Source organism: Gobius niger (genome assembly GCF_951799975.1).
Source record: "Gobius niger genome assembly, chromosome: 8".
Lineage (NCBI taxonomy): Eukaryota > Metazoa > Chordata > Actinopteri > Gobiiformes > Gobiidae > Gobius > Gobius niger.
Window position 1 is genome coordinate 17,872,196 of NC_136859.1, and position 26,411 is coordinate 17,898,606.

The 26,411-nt window shown below is 40.9% G+C and overlaps 1 protein-coding gene across 1 annotated transcript in view; it reads left to right on the top strand.

Annotated features, from left to right (window-relative positions):
* cdkal1 (CDK5 regulatory subunit associated protein 1-like 1) overlaps window positions 1-26,411 on the top strand; it is a 157,220-nt gene that overhangs the window by 105,833 nt on the left and 24,976 nt on the right. The window contains exon 12 of the mRNA XM_079562336.1: window positions 6,439-6,501. Within this exon, the coding sequence (XP_079418462.1) occupies window positions 6,439-6,501 (63 nt within the window). The remainder of the gene's footprint in view (window positions 1-6,438; window positions 6,502-26,411) is intronic.

The following is a 26,411-nucleotide window of genomic DNA, read 5'->3' on the forward strand; positions in this document are numbered from 1 at the left end:
TTACTCAGTTTTTTCTTTAAATCTATGATGAATCTATATGCTAATCAATTGCTATGTGATGGCCTAGAATGTGCCACCACTGTGTAAGGAATGTTAGTCTTGGGAGCAACTTGTCCTGCCAAGACGTAGCCATAGAGTTTCAGACTTAAACCTTTTTTGTTTGTATACTTTATTGTCCCCGTAGGGAAATTTGTCCTCTGCATTTAACCCATCCTTCGATGCTGCTGGGACAACCCGTAAGGAGCAGTGGTTAACGGCAGTGGGACCCATCTCTCCCATCTGGCTGGAGGATTCACCTATTGCACATGTTTTTAGTGGTAGGGGAAACCGGAGTACCTAGAGGAAACCTAAGCAGACACAGGGAAAACATGCAAACTCCATACAAATCGAACCCGGGACCTTCTTGCTGTGAAGCGGAGGCGCTAACCACTGCACTACTGTGCCGCCCAGACGTCTTATTTAATGTAACAGTCTTGCTCAAATCACTTGAGTTTCTCTTTTTCATAAAAAATACACATAAAACATGACATTTTTGAAATATAAAAAAAACAAACAAGGAAACTCAAATTTCCTTCAGAGCTGTAATGACAGACCAATTCTTTTGCTCTCAGTCAGAACTGTGCTGTCTGTATGTGGTAAATTTCCACTCATTGCCAATCGAAAGTTACTGCTCCTCCTCAACATATTACAGGACTAAATAGAAGGATATGAATGTTTCCTGAACGCTGCTACATCACTTCGTCGCACTAAATCTGACAGCTCCAGCACCAGAACATTTGCGTAAACCCTGATCATTTTCAACTGGTGGAGTGTTTTTGCGTCGTCCCGCGTCTCAGCACAGAGCTTCTCTGCAGATCTAGAGAGTAATCAACTCTCATCTCCCTGGTTTATGTCTTGCTGTTTTCCCCATCTGCAGTCGTCTGGATTGATACCCTGCCATTGCCTCTCTCTCTGTCGCTCTCATTGCCAAGTGAAACAATTAGAGACTATAATGAAGCTGTAATTGTTGTAAAGCGGCGGCAATGCAGGGAAAGAGACCGACGGCAACACTCAACACTTTGGGCCTCTGTTTTCATGCTTCATCACAGAACAACATAACATTTTAGTTACACTCATTTGCTCTCCCTCTGTTTTTATGGTTAAAACCCACAGTACATTGTCCTTGTAGTTGTTTTTTAAATCTCAAGCATGAGGCAGGTTTCCTTCATGTACTTGATAATCTTTGATCATATTCTTGAGCGTGACCCCCGGTGCTCTACTCCATACTATATTTTCTGTCTCTTTTGGCATTTGCACTCCATTCCTCTTTACCATCAAAGTGTTGACACATCTCTTTCAAGTGGAGTGTCTTCATAAGTCATTCTCTTTTTCCCTCGTCCCTCTTTCCTTTCTTCACACTCCGAGGAGCCGCTGAGTGTGTCTTCGAGGGATCAATCCCCAGACAGACCACATCGCTGCTTCTCCCCTTATCTTTTCTGCCTTCCTGTTCTTCCTGCTCCATCTGGCTCTTCTGACTTTATTGTCAGCGCGTGTATGTCAGCATGCATCCAGCCTTTATTGCAGTGAAAGCTCTTTGATTGTCAGATGGTGGCATAGAGCAGATTTTCACTGTTTTTTTGCTATATCAGCAGTTCACTTCAGATTTTGGAACAGTTTTGTTGTTTTTATCATTCGGGACGCAGTTGGAGAGCTTGATGGAGGAGATGTCTAAGTTTCCAGTGAATCAGCAGGAAGGTTGTGGATTCAAAAGAGTCTGTTTGTTGTTCTGGTGTTTCGTGGAGCCTCCTGTCCTCATCTCATCCCATAAGGCCCATATTTGCTGCCATAGGCCTCAGCTACCCTCACCTTCTTGGAAAATGCAACATGCTTAAAGTGATAGTCTGGAAGTCTACATGTTTTACAAATTTTATAAAATGCGCAAAATCAACCACCTGGTCTTGGGTTTTGATGTAAAGTAAGTGATAATATATATATTATTTTCTTGTAAAGTCCTTCCTTCCCTGATCTCAGCAGCTAATCAGAGTGTAGTATCCTCCCGCGTTGACCAATGAGACGAGCTTTTCCTGTGAACCAGCCTGTCAGGTTCAATCAGGAAGGGTGGGTTGATTGTTTACTTTTGAAAATTCATTTTTTCATTTTGCAAACGAATGGCTTTCTGGTTCACTTGCGAATGTCACTCTATCTCTCTTCACCTTGCAAACTTACAGACCATCACTTTAAGAATAGCTTACTTTCAATGCAGTATAATGTGTGAGAGACAGTTCGTAGACATCTCCTGTTGACGGATGCAGTTGTGTCTGCATCTTTAAACAAGAACACATACACGAATATTGGTTATAAAAGTAAAAAAAAAAATGCTAGCTTTGTTTCTTTCTTCTGTTTTGCCATACACCTGCAATAGTAGATAAAGCTGCACTGCATGTCCCGTCATCAGTCAGCGTGCACCTGTTCACGCACACACACAAACACTCAGGCTCATGCACAGAGCGTCTGGTGGCAGCCCGGCGACGTACAGGCCGCGGAGGGTCAGTCATTAATAAAGAGCAGCAGATGGTTTGTCTGCAGCACAAGTGTGTTGAATAACCACAGGAGGGAAGGATGGAGGAAGAAGACAGCGAGGCACAGAGCAGGGGCGTGCAGAGATGGATGGAGACACTGAAGTGAGATGTAAAGTGATGCGCAGAGGGCGGGGGATCGGTTATATACTTCTTATAGTAAACGCAATAGAGCATACTGCCATACAATAATTTATTCTTTAATGAACGAGGGATCTGGGGAGCGTGGAAACTTGAAATGAATGTTAGACTTCCAATGATGAGTCTGTTTAGAAGCTTGTTATGCCAAGCTTCAAAAGAAATCATACAAATAAGTTGACATTAATATAATTCCTGAAAATAATATTATTCTTGTATTTTGGGACAAATCTACTTGAAAATATGCCTAGACTTTCATATAGATAATGTTCATAAAGTATTTGTATAGTTTGAAATGATAAAGTATTGTTTTATCCAAACTGGATTCAACACAAAGACCCATCTGCCACAAAGTAAACATAGATATTTCCATAGGAGGGTCATTTGAGAGAACACAGGTGTATGATAATATGCGCAGGGCTCACCTTTAGTAATAGGTGAACAGGGAGGATGGATGGGCGAGTGCAGTCAGGAGGAGGAAAAGTAGACCACAGGGATGCACGAACGGGGGACAGAGGGACGCACGCCCAAGAATAAAAGGATGTGAACACTATTAGCTCAGATCTCCATAATCATCCCCAGGTGACTAGAACTTAGCCTTGATAAATGGAGGCGCTGAGCAGAGACTGCGTGGACAGTGTTTGGGCGCATGCGTGTTCTGTGGCCTGTCTGTTAACATGTAGAAAGGCGTTAAAAGTGAGCAGATGTACGAGACTGAACCAGAGGAGAAGTGATCGAAAAGAGAATGACTGTCCAGTGGGAGAGCGTTTTTAATTTCCCCAGGTTGTAATTGGTTAAGAACTCCCTTACCCAGGAGGCACCAGTGCAGCAGCTGTCAGTGCAAAACAGCTGGCCAGCCACTAGTAGCTTTATCTCGTAGCTTCACTATCATTTATCTACGCCTGAACACACACACTCACTCGCATGCTTTTTCCCCTCTGCTGTCTCCAAGCACAGGCCCTTTCTCTCACACATATCAGGGGACATAATAACACTTGACTAAAAGCAGTCTAACAGGTATTAAGGTTGAGTTAATGGTTAAGTTTCTGTCTGGAGCCGGCTTGATTAATGAGGTCCTGGTCCGCTAATAATCCGCTAACGCACCTGCATAGGTTATCAGGCGGCTGTGCTTTGTACTGCTGTGTTAACCAGCAGCTCAGGCAAACACTAATGGCTTTGGCAGGATGTGAAAAATAAACATTGCTGGAATTAAAAAGTAAATGAATTCATTCCACTGCAATAAAACAGAAGAATTTTAGTAGCAAATGCTATAGCAAAACATACACACTTACTTAAACTTTTCCATCTGTATTATTATGCCAACATTATGAGTTGGCATGATGAATCCGTCCCTGATGAAACCCTCTACGCTTAAGCCTCATTTACACAAATATAATAAAAATGCTTTACCAAGCTTTACTGAGCAAGTAAAGAAGTCAAAACTTACTTCTGAATAAACTGTAGGGTATTTTATGCTAATCTAGCCTATATAATATACTGTGCAGTGCGCGCACACACAGATAGCCGAGGGTGTGAGCTCTGTTGCACAGACATCTGTCTGTCATTATCAAAGGACAGACATGTTCGAGGGAGCCAGAGGCGAAGGCAACATCCCTGCTACCTTGCCCCACGTCACAAACCCACATGCTGTAGCGTGTATAGTGTTTAAGATGCTTGCATACACATTTCTTGCCTTTCCATTACTCCTCAATGTGTGTGAATAAATCATGTTTTCTGAAATACAAATAAATATACCCCTGTATGCCGTGCACAGGCCTGTGTGCTGCTTGGGGTAAAAATGTAGGACATTGTTTTTCAAGAAAACAAATACTTTTATGTAAAATAGCCATGGAGGGACAAACATTGTAGTTCCATGATTCAGTATAGTCTGTTTTGTGAGTACAAGTGTATACAACCATGTAATGTCACTTCCCGTTACATGCAGCATCCGTCTCTAGTGGCAACAACAGATGGACGTCATGGTAACAACCATCGTTCATCATCACCTCAGTGACAGGTCCACAGACACACACTCACACACAATGGCTTTGCATTGCTGGTTTGTCACCAGCACAACCTCGACAGCATGCTAGATTAACTTCTCAGGTTGATGGACCATGTTCACACACAACACAACCACTCTCCAACTGTAAAATTGTGAATTCTTTAATAAAAGATCTAACCTCAGTTGTAAATATTCCACATTTTATATATATTACCCTTTACACTGTATATTGTCCAAGATGGAAACAAATAATGAAATTGCAAATATGCATGCAATGATCCAAATCTACTTGTACTGCATTGATTTTCAACATTAAGACAATGCTAATCTTTTCTCTTGATTTATTCATAATGAAGTTCCCCCCCTGTATTGTATAGTTGCTGGTGAATTCATTCAGATGTAGAGCATATGAGAGAGGTAGCGTGTGTTGCTTTGAGCCTATGGTGTTTTGTGAGTCTATGCGAGCTGATGGACTGAGTAAATTCTGCTGGGAGCTCCCAGGGTTTGAAAAATCCTTACCTGCAGTTACATCTGTCTTACTCTTCCCCATACACACACTTGAGTGCATACCGAGTGATGGGGTGAATGATGAAAAGTTGGCGAGGGGAGAAGGGATGGTGTTGAGGAGCAATGATGAGAGCCTTGTGCTCAGCCTAGGTGCTCCAGGCAGAGTGAGAGAGAGAGGTACTGTGAGGGGCTGTGAGGGGAGGGTGGGAGGCGCAATGATTGGTATGAGTTTTCCCCCTACGAGAAGAAAACAGAGATCCAGGGAGAAGGTGCTCCACTCAGGGATAGGTGGAAAGGCAGAAAAGAGAGAAAAGAGGATTTAGAGATTGTGAAGAGCCCTTTGAGAGTCAGTTAAAAACAAGGATGGAAAAATGATGGAGACGCAAGGCCAGTGATTATAACAGTGAATAGAAAGAGAACTGTGCGATGAATAAGACATTAACAGTGGATGATTATGGAAAAGAGAAATAGAGGTGCTGTGACCAAAGAGTAAAGTAGGCCTCAGTTGAAAGAGAGAATATTGTTCCTTCTATGGAGAGAAAGTCAAGGTGACAGTTTTGTGGTTTATTTACCTATTTAGTACAGCATACTTGTCATGGCCTTTCTCATTCTTTCTCATTCTTCTCTTCTCGTACACGAATCCAATGTGCCATTACTCAAGCTTTTCTGTAGTTGAATGGAAACTTCAGCTTAAACCGTTTATACAGATTTGTGCATGAGTCTATTCACACTCACCCCTGAGCTCTTCCTGTCTGTCTCCAGGCTTTGTTCGTATGCTCTTCTATAATGATGTCTATATAAGATAACTAATAGCTGAACAACTTGTAAGTTGCATGCAGAACTGCTGCCTCAGGACACTTTAAGAAGGTTATTGCTGTATGAAATCCAAAGTCCCTTCAGCAACAGAAGCAGATCTTCTTCCCTTTAGCCAGCCGTGGCCTAATCAGCGAGCTAATTAGCGTTTTTTTTTGTAGCTGCATCTGCCTCGTGTAACTGATTGCATTTAACAAGTGGCACATATCAAACAGTCATGTCTCTCCCGCTTGTGCATCTCATTACATATTAAGGGCATCGGGGGTTAGGACCAGAGTTTATCGTAAAGATGTATGGTAAAGATCCCCATTTCTCTATTTATATTACAAAATAGATAGACGTACCAGCATCTGCTATTTCAGTACCTTTGTTTGCTTTGATGTGCATAGTGATTTCTAAAACTCTGTGCTTCATTTGCAGAAAAAACAGAGAACGAAAGAGCTGTCACAACTGTTCCACTCATACAACCCTTACGACCACGAGGTAAGTGCAATTGGTCTCTCTTAAAGCTACTGTGTCTTATAGGCGCACTCATTCACTCTCTATTTCTTAATGGGAGAAACTCAGGGCCTCATTCACCTTTAGTCCACAAGTCTTCCATTGACACACAAGCACTTGTAGGTCACCCGCGCTATATTGTCTTAAAGGCTGAGTGATGAGTTTGTCATCTCCTCAAGATGGACGCCTCTTGTCGGCAATCTAGTGGATGAGGACTGCTCGAGTGTTGCCTCCTGATTGCATTTTGTCTGTGTGTGAGTAAGTGTGGCTAAGATTGGATCCTAAAGTCACTGATAAATCTTCTTAGCCGTGTATGTGTATGTGTATAGGCCGCATTTGTGTGTGCTGTGGCTCATCCATTATGAGGTTAACATCTGACAGCAGATTGAACATGGCTCTCTTCAGGCATGCTTATGATGATGAGACCCTTGTGACAACACTGGGTGGCTGTGTGTGACTTCTTCCATAAAGATGTCCTTCTAAGACTTCCAACTCTGACATCTGTCATCGTATTCTTCAGCAGCTATTGAGTTTGCCCTAAGGAGCATCATTTTATTTTCTTGACAATGTTACTGGGGTAGTCCAGTAGTCGGCTGTAACCATTATAGGATATACTTGATGTTTGTTGATTATCCAATAACCTGCCTGATAGTAAATCAAACAGATTCTGAGGTGATATTCACGCCAGCTCGACCAAAACAAGCAAGTGTAAAGCCATTTTAAGGTTAAGATCAAAGAAAAGTTTACTGCATTTTCCAAGTATTAGATTCAATGTGTTTTACAAAATAAGATCAAATAACAATTGTGAACTTTGTGGGATATTTTGGAACATTTCATCATTTTTACTTATTCAGAAATGTGAAAGTTATAGCAGTAGTTATTTTTGCTTATAGATGTGACAGCACCACCATAGCTATAACGCTATCTGTTGTAACACTGTGCATTTTAAGTACTGGTGTTGCTCACAAATGTCACACAGCATAATTTAGCAGAACCTTCGCTAATCTTTACAGAGTTTTTGCCATTAGTGGAGCCTGTGCCTTTAGTGCTATTGTTATATGTTACGCACTAATTAAAAGGATATGAGAGAGATCACGTTCTCTGCGTGGCTGCTACAGATCTCTTCCTCCTACACACAGCGACACACATTTGTTCATTCAGGCACCAACTGTAGTTTAGTGCACAGCATGAACAGTAGCTTTAAACTAGCCAAACTTTAAAAAAAAAAAAAGTTTTATTGTTAACATAGTTCAAAGTCATTTGCATGTTCGTAATTGAAGCTGAAATGGCAACATCATTTGAAACATATAGTCTCTACCTTTGGTTGTTCACTGGAGCAAAGTTGGTAGTGAGACAAAAATAACTGTTGAGTTGTGCTTGAATTGACAGAACTCGGTGAGGAAATACTGACTTTCTATGTCAAACCGCAAACATTTTTCATGAGAAGCTGAAATAAATGTATTTTTGGGGTGTCACCGCTTATGATCATAGGTTTTAAGGAGGGTCCCAAAGCTGAACCAATTGAGAAGGCAAGGCAAGGCAAGTTTATTTGTAGAGCACAATTCATACACATTGCCTTGTGCTTCAAATTTGCATAAAATTACAAGAAAACAGATAAAATCAATAAAAACATCAACACAAAATTAATCAATTACAGTAAAAGACAAGAGTGCAGGTAAAATACTTTCAGTCATATGCATGAGCAAAAAGAACTGTTTTCAGCCCTGGATTTGAACATTGTCAGAGTTGAGGCCTTTCTCACATCCTCGTGAAGACTGTTCCAGATTTTACCTGCATGAAACTGAAGCTCAACCTCATTGTGTTTATTATTGACTCTGGGAACCACCAGGAGACCCCTCCCTGAAGTTCTCAGGGCCCGAGATGGTTCATACGGCTCTAACATGTCAGAGATGTACTTTGGTGCTAAACCATGAAAAGACTTGTACACAAGCAGAGCTGTTTTAAAGTCTATTCTCTGAGTGACAGGAAGCCAGTGCAGAGAACGGAGCACTGGACCAATATGGTTCTTGTCAGGACTCGAGCAGCAGCGTTCTGGATGTACTGCATCTAAAATACAATATTTTAAACTTATGAAACAGATTGCACTTCATTTCTATACTAACACTATGAAGGTTCACTGACAATGTAAAAATATAGCTGAAGTAATTGTGTGATGGTCGGCGCATAAAAGACAGGGGATTTTCTACGGCCACTAGTCAATACATTTACATCCAACTCGAAAATGTTGGTTTACAATACCTAAAGGATTTCATTTCACAAGGGCAAGGCACTGTCAATATGTGTTGCTCCAGAAATCTAATATCTCCTGCATCTACTTTTGCAGCTCAGCCTCCTACATGCTTTTTTCCTGTAGGCCTCATTCGGTTTCCATAGATAGTGTAGATGTGAAAATAAATCCCTGTGCATTAGCAACCCAGATAGCCGTGAGATATGATTTAATGATAATAAATCTAATGTCAAGCATGCTTCCTCCCTGATCAACCACTGTTCCGCCTGCCCTTGCCCATGTCCACGCACAGCGAGCCGACACCGAGGCAAATCAGCAGGATTAAGCTCCCACATAGCCGTTAGATAGAAATAAATGAAGTCAGATAATGCCCCTCATTTTACATTAACGTGCTTTAGGTGCCTGCCCTCTAGCTCGGTTTATGTAAGGACATTATGTGTTTACTAACAGGCGTGTGTGTGTGTGTGTGTGTGTGTGTGTGTGTGTGTGTGTGTGTGTGTGTGTGTGTGTGTGTGTGTGTGTGTGTGTGTGTGTGTGTGTGTGTGTGTGTGTGTGTGTGTGTGTGTGTGTGCGTGTGTGTGTGTGTGTGTGTGTGTGTGTGTGCGTATGTGTGTGGAGACCGTAGAGATTCAAAGAGGAGGGGAAATTGGTGATTCACACCCATTATTGCTAATATGCATCCTCCTATATGTACAGAAAGGTCATTAATAAAGACTAAGGGAGGTGGGGGTTGTGGGTGGCGAGAGCTTCATTGTTTCATACCCCCCGGCCATGCTCTATTCTAAACAATGTTTTACAAGGACTAATTGCTTTACCTCTTTCTTCTTTTCTTCACTTAATTTTTTTTCTTCACATTCGTCTTTTCCTTTCAGTGTATTTAACAGTGTTACACCTTTCGGGCTGTTTGTGTGCACAGGGGTGTGTGTTTGTGATGATTAATGCGAAGTATCCTATAGCCAGATGGTGCAGAACAAGGCCCATCCATCAACAATGAAAAGACCAGTGGGCAGAAAGCTGGCAGAGCACTTTGTCTGAGGCCAGTGCCCCACACGGACGTACACACCCAGGAACTCACTCAACCGTGATCCAGACTCGAGTTTTGTTTTCCTATTGTACTTTCAAATGTTTCCCCACTCACAGACTCCCATTCTTTAGGAGCCCCCAATTTGCACAGTCTATTCGACAGCATAGAGGAAGAGTTGAAGAAACGTACATCACTGTGAGAAGTTTGTTACGGCTGCTTTAATGAGAAGACTTTTACTCGCAGAAGAGAGGGAGGCTATATGGGGCAAGAGATGAACAAGATGGAGTTTGTTTATTGCTGGATTTGAGGATTCTGTGCTTTAGACATGGGACTGTTGTCAGAACATGGGAAAAGGAAAGATAAACTAGCTTTCCTTTTTCCATGTTCTGGATGGTAAAAAATAGGGATGCACCGATCCAAAACTGGTATCAGATATCAGAGCCGATACTGGAAAAATACGATATCAGGTATCGGCTACAAATATCTGATACTGAACTGATACCAGTTTTGGCTCTCAACGCCTGAAAAGCACAACTTATACCACCTACAGTAAATCTAAGTGAATATGGGTATGCTGTATATCATTTTAAAGCTAAGAACCTGGAGAATTCAATTCTCCGCAAATGTGTTGTTGATCGTTGAGCAAAATTCTGCGGTTAGCAATAGCATGCTAAAGCTAGTGGGAGCATGCTAATGCTAATGAAAACCAATTGACTCTGGGTCAGAAACTATGATAGAAATACATAAAGTAGCCTAATAAAATATTACAAAAAACATCGCTGAAGCCAAGTGTTTGTATTTTAGTTTAGGAAATAACCCATGTAAAGCGCCTTTGAGTGTCCAAAAAAGCGCTATACAAGTTTGATGCATTATTATTATTATTATTATTAACTGATCACTTCATATGAGTTGTTTATATTAATGTAACCTAAAGCCCGTCATATACCCAAGGATGACTAGTGTAGGAAAGTCATCCTTGTTAAATGTTTATTCAAGAGTTTATCAATAGATTTAATTGATAATTGATCTGTAACATGACTTTATTGATATTACAATGGAGAAAAGAGTCAGTTACATTTTTCACTCAGAGAAAGCCACTTTTAAGTCTCTTGGTATCGGTAAATATTGGATATCGGCAGATACTCAAACCCCAGTATCGGTATCGGTAGCAAAATAGATGGATCGGTGCATCTCTAGTAAAAAAAAATAAAAAAAATACACCCATAACTGGATTAAATCTGATATACCAACTTGACAAACGGGTTTTCGAATCATTCCCCGATTTGCTATTTATCCACTGTAACTCGATGTCAGATAAAGACAGGGTTTCAGTGTATTTTGGTGTAATTCTGCGATGGCTAGCAGACGATGCCTCTACTGTGAGGAGTATCTCTCCTCACTCTTGCCCTTGCAGGTTGAACTGGTGAAAGCTGCTGTCACGCTTAGAGCCACTGTGTGAGTCCCCGTGCGTTCAGCTCTTTCTGGCAGAGCTAACAAAGCCCCTCGTCCCCGCTCTGCCCCGCTCTGCCTCAGTCTCCCAGGAACATTCGCACACATAGATTTCCCCTCGCTGTGTTCTCGGGCCTGAATGACAAGGGTGACAGTTTTCCCCCGCGGCAAGAAAGAGGGGACAAGCTGTCAACATGGCCCATTGCACCTGCCCAGACACCACCACCACCACCACCAAGAAGGGAGACACACAGAGAGAGAAAGAGCTAGAGGTGGCCCTAACTAGCACGCACTAACTACCAAGTGTAGGAAAGGGAATAAAACACTCCTTTCCTTCGGGATTCTACTTTTCCTCATTTGAAGTTCACGTAATTATTTATACTATGAGAGAAAATAAAAGGTTAATTAGTAAACCAAATTCTCTCACTCCCCAACAGATCATATTTTCATATTTAGTGCACGTCTCTAAACCAAGTAATTAGTATTCTGCCCACCCTCCACCCCCCGGCCATGTTAATTACTTGTATTTTGTAGAATTAGTTTTTAGGCTGCTGTTGTTTTGCATTAGTGTAAAAAGCTAACCTTCGTCTTTGTCAAGCTTGACATTTGCCTGGCACACTGTTCTCTCTCTTTCCTTGTTAATTAACTGACTATTTAGGGCTGGAGACTCAGGCAGCGGGAAGAATAGAAAGAGTATTTGTTGCTCTATACTCGCTTCTTTCTTTGCAGTTGCATTGTCTGCACCTTTGCCTAGTTAGCTCTTTTCAGGTTCAATATTAAATGTCTAGAATTGCACTTGCGCTTTGCTTTTGAAGACTATGCTTTAATTCCTGAAAGAGGACTCCTCCTGTTGTGCTCTGGGCTCTGTGTTGGCTGCAATCTCCCAGACTGCAGGCTAGAGTTACACCTCCTGTCTGCCGAAAGGAAGCAATGATATGGACTGTGAATACATTGACACCGATAATCCACCCACAACTTAGAGGAAGATGCGCATTCGCCTTGACTTTTGGCAGTATAGAGTGGTATAGCGCATGTATGCTCTCAATGTGTCAAAGTTACGCAACAAGGGCTTAGCACATGTGCACTTGTTACGAAGATTTGCTTTGAAGGATTTCCAAGTTCTTGCGTCCCCTATGCACGTACAAGCCTGATTATATACAAAGTTAGTGATTGTATGGTAATTCTCTTGGCACAAACCATACATAATTATCATATTGCTGTACCTCTACCTCGAGTACTTCTGTGGCATTCCCAAACTGCACCCCTGCACATGGTGAGGAGCATATTATTGGCTTTAAAATCTGTTAAAACAAAAATACTGTTGCATAAAAATAAATGTTTTGTGGGAAACGTCTGTCTGAAACTAAAAACAAGCTTTCATTTTTTTCCCAATGGCATGCCAACAAACTCATGCCACATTACTAGACGCAGTTTGAGTGTAGAACTGCTCAGAATGGAGCTGGTGATGGATTATGAACTTTGTGTTCTACTACATCTGATTAGTGATTTATTTCACTCCACCAGATGGCCTTCCTTGGTCAACACTTTTACACATACTGTTGCTCAGTGATGGGCAACTTGCATTACAATTAACATATTCTATATTAGTAGTTACAGCTTTAAAAATGTACAATGTTATATTACACATTATTGTTTCATAAATGTGAGTTATTCTACTTTGAGTTACTTTTGGCAAAATATAAACTAAAAATAGTAATAATGCCACCAAGCAAAAGTGCAGTCAAAAATGTCCTTTTTCTTCTTTACCCCCATTCTCTGCAGATCGTATACACCAGTGTCCAACCTGCTTTGGTGTTGCATTCTGTTTGGGGGCATTTATTTTTTATTTTTTTCATACACTTAAGTGCACTTGTAGCTGGTGTTACTTGAATTGTAATGACTAATATATTCCCATATTTAGCTTCAGTTATATGTTAAATTCCTTAGTTACTGTAAAAGTAATATAATATCGTAATATAATGTTTTTGTAACTGGTTACTTTTGTAATACTTTACCCCCAATACTGTTGTTGCTTGAGTTTTTTAGTCCAGTCGTGACCTACGGTGTGAATGCCAAGGAAAGTTGTCGATACCAAATCGTTTTTTGTAATACTTTACTTGTTTGGGGAATTGAGTCCAAAGTTGACTTGTATAAAAGCCACAAAAAAAAGTGTCATATTTGTTGTTCACTCAACTTCATTCTACTGCTGACACCAAATTGAACTAGGAAATAGAGGTTGGCATAACTTTTATTCCCCCAATCAAAGCTCAGTTTGCTTGCTTTGTTAAACCATTTTTTCGTGGCTTTGAAAATGAACTGGCCCAGAATACAGTCTTTCTTCCTCACCTCTCCCTTCTATCTCCCTCAGCACCTCAGCGCTGCCTCCGAGCTGCACAGTGCATGCAGTAATAGCTTGTTGATTGCTTCCATTTGTTGGGTCAAAGGCATCAGGCCCATGTGCTATTCACTCACATGACCAGAGACAGGTAGACACCCACACACTCGCGGGCTCCCCGGGCTCAAAAACGGCTCCGTCTCCTTTTAGCGGCATGCTGTGTGAGTGACACCTGAATGGCAATGCAGTGGGAGAGAGAAAGCAGGGAGAAATGAATCAGGGAGCCCATGTTGCTAAATGGTTTCCCGGATAGAAGTGTAAAGGTTTTCATTCAAAAGGCCCTATTCACTCAGGCTCATTTGGAAAGCGACGTGTGTTTTGTATTTGTATGTATGCCAATCGATTTTAGTCCAGCCTCTCCTGTGCTCGGTTTGAAGTGAGAAGGCAATGCATGCATACACCTTCATATTCCTATAATATGCAGGCTGTTATGTAGTCTTCATCACTCGCAGGTGTTTTAATCACGAAGGAAAATGCCAGGCTAAACAAATGTCAACACATCTCGGTGACAACTTATCATGTGGGACCATACCTTGCAATGAAACCCGAGTCAGATTTCTAATACATGTATCGAGACTTCTCAGCCCCAGTAATTGTTTGTCTGTGGCTGATTGCAATAACATAGCCCTGTCATTAGGCATATTAGCAGCCTAAATCAACAAAACCCACTGCAATCTATATGGTAATTCTGGTGGTGCATGGTTGCAGGCTACTGATTCATTGCATAGACTTTTTCCTGCCATTCTTGTAAAATAAACTTTTGCATCTTCGCTAAATCCGATGTCTTCTCCACAGCTCCGAAAGCCACATGAAAAAAAAAAAAGAAGTATCGCCATTAGAAGTATGTGTTACTTTTTATATGGGAAATGAATCTTATCTTACATGTTACACGTAAGCCAAGTCTAAGATTAATTGACTGTCTTCCTTGATGCAAACAACACCAATGTCTTTGTAAGCTACTTTAGTTTCTAATTTAACACGGTGTGCGGCTTATCTACGGTAGTAAATTACATGCTAACACCGGTTTAAATCTTGCTTTTAATTATTGGTGGCTTCAGACGTGTTATCACAGGGGCCATGTGTTTTTGGATTTAGACCAATCTGAACAAATAGATAATTGTCAGTAATTGGTGGCCGGCTCATGAAACCTTGTTCTTAAATTATTAACAAGTTGTTGCGATCCTTAACTTGTGACGCGAGATCAGACAGTTGCTTCGCGGGGCAGCAACTGGCTAGTTAAATTTACAAAAGGATACGGTTAAATTCACTGAAGACTTGTTTTTTTACAGCAGTAGTCGGTGTCCTTGTAAACAGGGTATCAAGGAGACCGTAGTCAGTCAGTCTGAGCTATGTGTCTTTGTCCAAATCACTGTCGTCGAGACTTTCTTCTCATTATTAGTGAGTTTGAGAAACTGGGGCACAGCAGGGGAGCAAAATGATACATTTACTGTGACTGCAGGCACTCGCTCTGTTTGTGTGGAAATTAGACTTAATGGGAAGAGTGTAAAAATAGTGACATCACCGCTGCGGTTTATGTGCCTTTCATGTGCTTTCTTTTGAGATAAATTGACAAGTCGTATTCCCAAGATGTCTTAGTTTGACATGTTTGAGACACTTTGAGTACTAGTTGAAGTTATTTCAGCGAAAAATGTACAAATTGGAGACAGTATGGTAAAGTAAAAGCGCATACCGGGAGATTCGGAAGAAGAACAAAAGTATGATGTATGAAGTATTTATTTTACTCGTTGATTACAGCTTGTTGGCACAGTGGATTAGTGAATTAGGGATTCACCGTTTGCCAAAAAGGATTCTATAGAAGCAATCCTATATAATGTAGAGTTCAGTGATTGCCAGACCGTGTTCATTTCTCAAAGTTTACTTTTATTCGAGCCAGTGGAGTAATTCCTGACAGAAGAGCGCCAGCCAACATCATCATTCATTTCTTTATCTAAAAGTCCTCGAATGAATGATGAGAATGAAATACAAAATTGCTAAGGGGGGCAAAAACAAGTGTGGCTCTCACATGGGGCAGGAGAGAGAAAAAAACAAAAGACGCACAAAGACTGAAGTGAATATTTATGGAATCAAGCAGGAACAAACAAACAAAGAGCCTTTTGAACAGCTCTGACACCTATTCACATCTCGGTCCCCTTGTTTAATTTTTCTTCATAATCTTGGGTGCAGACGTCCCTCAATGTGCTGTGTATAGATTAGTGTGTTTGCTTGTTGTGCTGAAGGCCTGTTAATTGGGTGTTTGCAGCTAATAAATAGCTGTAATTAACAGACGTCGTTAGGTGAGCCGCAGACGAAAGAACCTATGCGCAAGGAGCTCCCTCGGGGACACAGTGCACTGCTATGGGCTCACCTGTAAGTAAGGACTGATAGGACGTAGTGGTCGTATGGTATTTACATTAGTGGGAATTAATATAACTTCTTAAAACAACCAAATCATTTGTTTCCATTGGGATTCATTGTGTACAAAACCTGCAATCCCTGTGATATAGAACATCTCTTAAAATACAGATTTTTGTTTATGTTGTCAAATCCCAATACTTTCCAGATAAATTCCAAAATGATATGATAAAAGTGTATTTCTACAGTTCCAGATCAGTGACTGGATTCAATGCATAGAAAGGGGAGTTGTCACTGTGCTTCAGTTAACCTTCTGTCTTTGATTCTTTTATTTTGGATGTGTATATGTTCAGACCTGTCGAAGGCAGGTCCTTGTGTTTGATGGTCTGCCAGTGAAATACATTGTAAGCTCATTAAACAGGCTGAATAATAGCAGAGGGATTTCCTGACTCAGGGACTTTTATCTCAACATACTCTATGCCTTGAAAGTCAAATGGCACCAAGATCAATGCTTGGGAGGCTCAAACGCTCGGGTCATTTGTCTTTCTTTGTAGCTCTTTCTGACTTGGAGCCACCTGCTTGCGCACAATTACTCTTTTTAAAGAACTGCAAAGTACAATAAGAATTATGTGGCAACAAAGGCATATACTTTTTAAAACGTTTTTTATTTTCCAAGAAAACCTTCTTATAAAGTCAGTGTTTTTGGCCGTTGTGAATTGAGTTTGACAGTTCTCTCTCAGGAGGAAATGGCTCACCTGTTGCCTAATGACTGTAACACAATCCTGTTGAAGTTTCATTATCCATTAATATAAAAAATAGAAGAACTTCCGTAGGCTCCACAGTGGCAGTTTTTTCTTTGCACATTTCCATAGTACTGACAGGTGTGACCATATTACTTCCTTTTGTGTGCAGCTACTGACTTATATGATTGCTACTGACTTTAATCATTACAATTTAGCCCAGATGTGAGGTATGATTAATGGAGGTATTTATTTATATTTATAGCTTCCTCTTCAAATGAACCAAGTCAGGTTTCTGTATTTCTATATCTTGAATCCACTATGGTGCAAAAATGCTAAATAACTTCTCCTGTGCATCTCTTTTTTTAAGCAAAAGTAATTAATCAAATATTTAAAAGCTGCTCTACAAAGCAATGGTCATTCTTTGAAGGGAGAAATGGCAGTATGTTTCCTGATAATTCATAACTTTATGAGCTTGAGCCGCAGGTTACACCTATCCTAATCAGTATTCTCATTTCTCATTCATTTACAAAATTTGCATAAATCTGCCAACGCAGAATGAAGCAGGCCATGTTCTTATTTTAAATCACAATGACCTGCACTTAATTCTTTATTTGTCCTTGTCCTCATTACCGGCATGTCTCAATCAATCACGGATCTACAGCAGTCTTCAGATCCAACTTCGGGAAATGGATTAGGTCTTGGGGCTATAGACCTAATCACATGATGCTGCAGACCTCTGCAGGGGGGGGGGGGGGGGGGGGGCAGACACTGGAGGCAAGGAGGGTAAAGTGTCCTGCCCAAGGACACGACAACAGTGGGCACCTGCGGGATTCGAACCACTGACCCTCCAATCACAAGATCACCCGCTCTATTATCTGTCGCCCCAAAAGTGAAGAATAAAATACACCAGGATCACCTAAACATCAGCTGCAATGTGGAACCTGTTGGTGTCTCATGCTTAACACACAGACAGTGTAAAACATACTGTATATTACTTTATTTTACCATTAAGCGTGTATTATTGCAAACTGTGCCAAGTCTTGCCAATGCAGGAGGCAAAGAAGAGAAACATGCACTCTGACCTTTTGACGGTATTACAAAATCCAAGCAAAACAAAGCATGCTGGGTAAATGAAGCGTCTGCTTGTGCCATACCTCTGAAGCGCACGAGCTGCGCCGGGTAATGAAGTGTGTGCAGTGCGGTTCAATGGAACGCATAGTGAATAACATTTATTAATTTTATAGAACATTGGGCGCTTAAGGATGAACCGCTAAACCTCCACTTAAGTGGGTCATGTTGTGTGTTTCTTTAGCAATGCAGTGAACTTTGCACGACCTCAGCAGTCTTTGAAATCCTTCTGTACTCTGCTGATTCCCATGACATTTGGCCTCAATTTGCGGGGAGCACATCATAATTTGCTTTTAATGTACACAATGTCTGTAAAGCTCCTTGCATATGTTCGTGTCTCTCCTGTCGAAATACTGTTAACAAATGTCACAATATCACTCTTTTTGTCACAGGATTTGATGCTTATAACACTTCCTCAGAGCTATATAGTGACAGAGATACATATCAAAACTGTTTTAAATTTATAAACTAGTGACAAATCTACCTGGATGGAGAGTTCCTGTATTTATTGTATATGAATGGCCTCTTAGTGATTAAAGAAAGTCTTCAGGTGAAAACAATACACAAAGTAAATACGAAGCAAAACTCCCAAAATGTAGAGGGAGGAGGCCAGTTGTCATCTTATGTGGAAGTGAAGCGTCAGTGCCTTGAGCATTCTCTTTTCCAGGAACTCTCGCATAAACAAATTAAGTCAAACTCTCCCCTGAGCTGTTTATTCTCTCATATCTGTTCCATGTATGTGCTTTCTTTCAGGCATGTGTTTTATACCCCGCATGGTCTGGCACCACCTCAGTGCATCAGCGTTGATGTGTTGTTAACCACTATGTTTTCAACTGATACGCTTGTGACAGGGAAGTGTGTGTGTGGAAGTATTTAGTGCTTTTTGACTGCTGCGCTCAGAGCAAATGGCTTTCCAAGTCACTGCGGGGCTACAATGTAATCATGCTGCACAGTGTTTGCTCATCAGGACAAAGCGTGTAGTGACAACAAGTCCTCCAGCTAAACTTATACTAAGACGTTGCATTAAATCAGTTCAGTCGACAGCTGTATGGGACATAGTATAACCTCTCCGACCTTCACCTAACCTTGTATGCAGCTTTTTCTACATACAGTACTGTTTCAGATTGCAAATTTAATATGTGGTTGCTCAGCTAGAAACCAAAAGTGAAAAGATTAGGACACTGTAGAGTATAAATAATTTATATACAGGATGCTACTTTTTGCAGACTCCATACCTAACCTTATACCCATTAATCTCCTAAGCCTTCATTAGAAGCAATTTGGTTTGAGAAAATTGCTGCATCCTTTTTTTTTTTCTTTTCTGGGTGGATTATTATTATAAGGTTCAGGTTTATTCAATACTCCAAATGCTAATATTCCATTTTGACTTGGTATTTATCTTGACCTATAACACGGACCAGCTCCATCGACATCTGTGCTCTAGGCTGTTCAATTGTACCTAATGTACAGCATGTGCAGAGTTTTTCAAATTTGTTTGCAGGCCTTGGAAAAGTCAAAAGTCATTGCGTAGCTGCATTCAAACTTGTGAGAGAATGATGCTGTATGATAGTTGATTTCACAAGTAAATATCACTGCAGAGAGTGGTGCATAGCCTGCTCCAGGCCCTTACTGTGGACAGCTTGTTTATGTATCTAATGTACCATATATGAATGGATAACCTTGGCTGCCATGTATGGATTGAGTAGTACAGTGTGTGGAGGGCTGGTGGAGAACAAGGGTGAGGGTATTAAGGCAGGCCTGTACAAAGTCATTGAACATGTTCTTGCTTGTCATTTGTTCAGTGGTATTGACACCAAAAGCTGACAGCAAGTGCCCATTAGCCAGTTAGCATATAGAGCTGCCATGTGCCACAGGCTGATACACTGTGTATAGCTGTTTACTTTTCAACCACAGGCCAGTGTGACACTTTTATCCACTGTTTTAACTGATGAGAGAACATGCAGAAGGGGATTTGTTTAGAGCTATCGGATGTAATGGGCAAATACACACAACATAATGATCAACTAATACAGCATTGATAATGAGTGTGAGTACAACTGTTTTGAGCTCAATTGTTTGAATGTTAATAAATCACATTATGTTCAATAGCTATATGCCACTTGCAAGCATTCCACTGCAGCATTAGGTGAATAAACCAAAATTTTAACATATATTTAGCTTGTTGATCATAGTGTGATCATAAGTCTGCATTATTTCTTTAGGTGACACATTCCCACAATGCAAAAGCATGTGAGCTTCATAGAATTCTTGTAAAAGCTGAAGACATAACTTAATGGGACTGTTGGATTTCCAGCACACATCTGTCTGAGCGGGCAGCCTTTTAAGTACACCCCTATGACTACCTGCCCCTTTGAGTCAATGTGCGATGTGTGCGCCTGTGCACTTTCAAAGTCACTTCAATCAACACCATCCACGTGCTGATTCTGGCTCCTTTATGACTCATTTGCACACTCATGTTTCATCTTGTTGCAGATAGTTTGACTTTTGGAATACCTCTAAATAATTGTATGGATTGTATAATGATGAATGAGAATCATACTGAGTTTTACTGCCATTGTCCGTGATGTACATTCACAAACTAGGGATTTTTTTCTGTGGAATTGTACAACATGAAAACATAAAGTAGTAATGCAAAATAAGACATGATACAATAGGATAAGAGGTTAGGATAAAAATATATTGTAAAATTGGGAAAACTTTGAACATACAAAATAGGGTAGCACTTTATTTAACACTACCTTGATACATTGTACCCAACTAAATTTAGTATAATGTAATCTGCTATGTAACAATGTGTAATAACTTGTACCTATGTAGTACATACACAATAGAATAATGTGTATTAATACTTTGGAGGTACATAATGTAATAAGACATAAGACCCTTAGGGTTAGGGTTAGAGTTTGTACATATTACATTATATACAACCAAAATACTAATATACATTCTCCCTTTGTGTATGTAACCTGTAGGTACACGTTATTGCACAGTGTTACATAGCACATTACATTGTACTTAATGTGGCAGGTACAATGTATCAAGGGTAGCGTAAAATAAAGTCCTATGCTCTGGGCAGAAATGCATTTTTACATTTAAAGTAAATACAGTTTTGCCCTGAATGTAGCAGTATAAATCAAATCCAGTGTGTGAAATGTTTTGTACTGTCCAGTCACATTCTGTATCTCTGGATCAAATACATGTATGTTCACATACAGCCTTCACATCGCAATGTCCATACATTGGTTAATAGGCATGTATGTCTCACTGTTCACTTGTCAACTTCAGTAAGCCTCTGGCCACACAGCAGCCACACCACATTAACCCCATACAGTCAGGATTTAGCAAGTATTACACAAGTGCCATTACATATTTATGCAATCACACACTGCCTTCTACGATGACTGCCTATAAGTAGTCTGAGATACTGTCGGTCACCAATAACTATGCACCAGCATTACTTTCATTGTAGCTTTCAATAGTGGTATTATTTTCATAACTTCCACATGATTGTATGTATTTGAACTTTTTAAAGTAATTTATTTCAAAATACACTAAATATCATCCATCCATTTTCTTCCGCGTAATCCGGGGCTGGGTCGCGGGGGCAGCCGTCTCAGCAGAGATGCCCAAACATCCCGATCCACACACACCTCCTCCAGCTGTTCTGGGTGGACCCCGAGGCGACACCAGGCCAGCTCGGAGACATAGTCCCACCAGCGTGTCCTGGGTCTTCCACGAGGCCTTGTCCCACTAGGACATGCCTGGAACACTTCCCGCGGGAGGCGACCAGGAGGCATCCGGAACAGATGCCCTAGCCACCTCAGCTGGCTCCTTTCGATGTGAAGGAGCAGCGACTCTACTCCGAGCTCCTCTCGGGTAACTGAGCTCCTCACCCGATCTCGAAGGGTGCGCCCAGACACCCTGCGAAGGAAACTCATTTCGGCGGCTTGTTTCCGCGATCTTGTCCTTTCTAAATACACAAATGTAAATATATGATAATTTATATATATATATATATATATATATATACATATATATATATATATATATATATATATATATGTGTGTGTGTATATATATATATGTGTATATATATATATGTGTAGATATGTGTATATGTATATATTAATAAATATTAATAGAACATTTGAAATAGAATAATTGATGTTATTTGTTTAACATCTGACATGCTGTACATACAGTAGATACTGTACAGTAGACAAGGGCAGCTGGCAGTGCAGCCCTGTGACCACAGCACTGATCTTATGGTCAGTGTATTGTCTTGGTTGATTTCACAGTTTTGCCGTGAAGTGCTGAGCACATACATGTTGCTTTTGTCACCACGAGCCAGATTTTGCCTGTAGGGAGAGCACTATATGTGTGTGCTTTATGCCTCCCTTGCTGCATGACCTTTTATACATTCATATGATGTGGAGTGTCAGCGCTTTCCAACTCTGCTGTCCTGCATATATACGGTGCCAGTAATAGCCCAAGGCTTTACAAAGTTATAGCTGCACTACTTCACACTGCACTCTCTGCTCATGAAACTTACTACATCTTTAGTATCATCTCTAATATTTTTTGCACAAGTGAAATGGTTGTAATATTTATTTAGGCTCGAATGGAAACAACGGCAATAGTTCTGCTATACTGTAATTTGCTCCAGTTTAATACTGTATGTTAAGAAATGTTAGTAAATGCTCTTAAATGACCTCTAAACACAACCTTCAGCTTCTGTTGCTGTTCCTATGTTACTGTTATACATTTTCATTGTAGATGAAAACCTTTAGTCTTGTGTTTTTCTCTTTTTCCAGTTGCCTGTGGTTACTGTCTAATAAAGGCAAAGTAGAAAGGAAGCGTTATAATGCACCTGTATGAAGAAAATCTAATTCATAAAGAAAATCAAGCCTTCCTAGTGCTTTTGTTTGCTCTCCTCTGTGTCCTTGGCTCACTCATTGTTTTCTGTCCTTGGGTACCTGAGTGAGGCTGAGGGAGAAAAACAGCCCGGTACTTGACAGTCCATCATTGCACCACTACAGAATGTACCGTCATTGGGCCAGATGAAGAGGACACGCGCATACAAATAGGTGGAATGGTTACCCTGTGAAAGGAATGGAGATGTTGATTGGCTAAGAGTGAATACAGCACAGGGCACTTCAAAGCAGAGCCAGTGTTTTGTTGGATCAAGAGAGGAAAAAATACTCGAGGACTGGGTCGTAATTGGACACATAGCCTCGGACGCTGTGTATAATGACAGTTATTAAGGCCTACCTTGACATTGGTTGACATAGTGTAGACTCCGTGTACTGTCACAAATACAAAAGAACAGGGCTTTTAAAGAAATCTGAAGCAATGTCTTACCCTGCCGTATATAGTATGTGTGCTTCTATTTTGCTTTGTGAAGAAATTCTAAATGTAGTTTTGAATGTGATGTTATATGTCAGTCATCTTTTCTCATAGGGAATGAAGAGCAGGGAGCGACATTCAGCAAATTGTCTTGGCTGTTTGTGTGGTTTAACTGTAGCTAACGTAGATGCTTTATTTGCTGTAAAGTTCTAATTGTGTTTGTATCATGAGCATTTTATATTTACTTGTTGTCTCATGGTGTCCTTTACTATCGAGAATCTCCCATTCCAGTTAACAAACATGTGTTTTAATCATGTGGATGCATTTATTTGTATTTGCCCATTTGCTCACGTTGGCAGGACATTGCCAGGACATGCACCATAGGTCACACAGCAGCCTTATCCCACAGAGCCACCGGGACGACCTCTGTGCTCCTGGTTTTTCCCAGCTTATCGAAACACATCCATACATTCAGTGGCACTAATAGGACAACTGGAGGGCTTGCCTTGAACAGCAATCAGACGGGCTCACAGATAGGGCTTCTTATGCATGTATGATTTGTTGTGACTTCAGGTGTGGCTGCAAGTGATAATCATAATCATGCGCCTATATTGCCAAGGCATTAGCTGTGGCTGCAATCACAGATTAATGTAGGATGTGTAGGAGAGAGAGCTTCCTTCCTCCCTTGGCCTCTTTTGTTACACTAAAAGGACTCCCACACTGCCAAATTACACACACCAAGGCCCCAGGCTCCGCAGGGACATAACGGACAATCAGCCTGACAATCACAGCTGAGGCTAAGATGGATGCTGCTGTTGCATATCGCAGACACATAGTCAGTACAACACCAAAGGGGTTTGGTCTACCCACCCCTCCCTCCTTTCCAAAATACCCCTCATGCATGCGCACACACACACACACACAATCATTGGCACTTTTTAAAACGAGCCCCTAAGCCTCAATGCAAACAGACATGTAGAATATTTGCAATTTGTAGCAAGTGAGATATGATATCATTCGAAGCCATTCCAGCTCAAGGTGAAATAATCAGTTGGAGCTATTTAGGACATTGCTATACTATTGTCCTGGCCAAAGGCTATTATAATGACTTGTGTGAGTTTTCATGACAGATGACGCTATGAGTGATGATTTGATTGAACTAGATGGTGTCTCTCTTGGATCAGTATTGTTTTGTTTGATGCAAAAGCTTTAAGAAGGGATTTAAATTTCTAGGCAACTGACAAATCCCTTGTGCATTTTAAAGCTCATTATAGAGCTCCCAAATGAGCTGATTTCCAAACACTTCTAATGTTTCTTGTAGGGCATAGTTATACCAATCCTATGTATGTTTTGTGTATATCTTACAGGCGTGCATATTTTGTTAGTCTTTATGTTGTGTTTTCTTCCATGTCTCTGTTTTGATGTGATTTGTTGAAGCATCTGAGGCTGTGCACAGCCGTGGGGCACTTCTGACAGCCCGTATGTGTGTGCATGTGTAAGAGAGACGTCTATCTGTCTCCTCTGACAAACTAGGTCTGTCACTGCGGTGGCGGCCCCGGACTGCCTTTGTACAGCTTGGATCAAATTGATGAGGCAATCACATGTGGGACTGTGTGGCCATGTTTGCTTTTGTGACAACATTTTTAGTCTTGGGATTGGGTCAAAGGATTGAGTTTGTGCTTTTACAGTAGGGTATGATTGACCTGAGAAAAGGGTTTATGTAATTTAAGTGAACCTTTGAGGCCTAATGGGGAACTATGCAAAGTATCAGCAGCATACACATCCAATGGCAAGGCTTTTTTTTTTTGTAGAGAACCATTCGGTCATCAGGGGTCGGTCAAGTTTTTTATATTCACAGAACAGGAATATATTAAAGCAGTACTAAGTAACTCATGCCCCTAGAGGCCATAAGCGCCACTGCAGGTGTCATAGCATGTTGCCTTTTTTTGTTTCCATGTATTTCACCTTTTAGTGATCCACCTGCTGTATGAGTGGTTTGCATGGCACCTTACTTTCCATCACAGCGGCCTCTATGATGCTCCAGGATCAATGTTTTTTACTGCTGACGAACTCTTTCACCACTGTGATGGAAAATAAAGGCACCATGCTAGCCAGCCATACAGCCGCTGGGTCACAAAAATGTAAAATACACATAAATATCAGGTTTTTATTTTATTTTTGTGCATGCGCCTTTAATTAGCGCAGCTGCTTCCCACAAAAACTTTGCAAATGAAAATATTCTTAAAATCTTTCATTTAATTTTTACTTTTCCAATCTGCCAACTCCCTGGTTTGCCATGACCCTGACAAATTGCAAAAAAACTGTATTTATCTGTTAATTATTTGTGTATTTGGTCTCAAATTCTGCCATCCATTTAATAGAAACATCTTTCCTTTTCTTTAAGTACTTGAATCTGTTAGCAATCTGTGTAGGTGTTTGAGTTTTTCGCCATTCTCCTCCATAATTAATCTCAGCCTTTCATAATCCCAGATGACGACATCCATTAAACGACTTTACACTGTGCTGCCTTTTACCACAACCGCAGCCTGAACTCGAGACGTAAAATCGCACTGGTTTGACACATTTCCTCCCAATTTTGTTCCAGCGTAATTAAATTGCGGCTTTGTTTACCCTCGCTGCTTCTCCTCCTGATTCCTCTTGTTAAACTTTTAGCTCTCTTGGAGGAACAGCACCATGAACTTTGAGGGTGTTTCGCTGAGCCCCCGGGGGTGTTGTAGATTTAACGCAGGTGCACAGTGCTCAGTTCTGGCAGACTTGTTCAGAGCTGGAGCGATCGAGAGGGAGCGAGGGAAGGGGGGAGTGAGAGAGGGAAGGCTGCAGTTGCCAAGAAAGCATTAGAGCGGTGTGTAGCCTGCAGCCACACATATACAGAGGCAGCAGTCCTGTGTGTATTGCGGAAGGTATATCAGCGTAATTGCTATTAAAGTAGCCTAAAGAGACGCCTGCTGTACTCATGTGTCTGGCTCTCTCCAAGTGTTTGTTAGTGTGTACACATGTTCGGCATGTCCAGAATTAATTATACTGATGAATGCAGAGCTGTCAATGTCTTTCTGCTTGTGTAATAGCCTTTTTTTTTTTAAATTCAACTAAATAATTATCTTTTTTTTATTAGTGTAGCTTATGTTTATAAAAGATTGCACCAGTGACAGTAGTGCGTACATTCAAAGA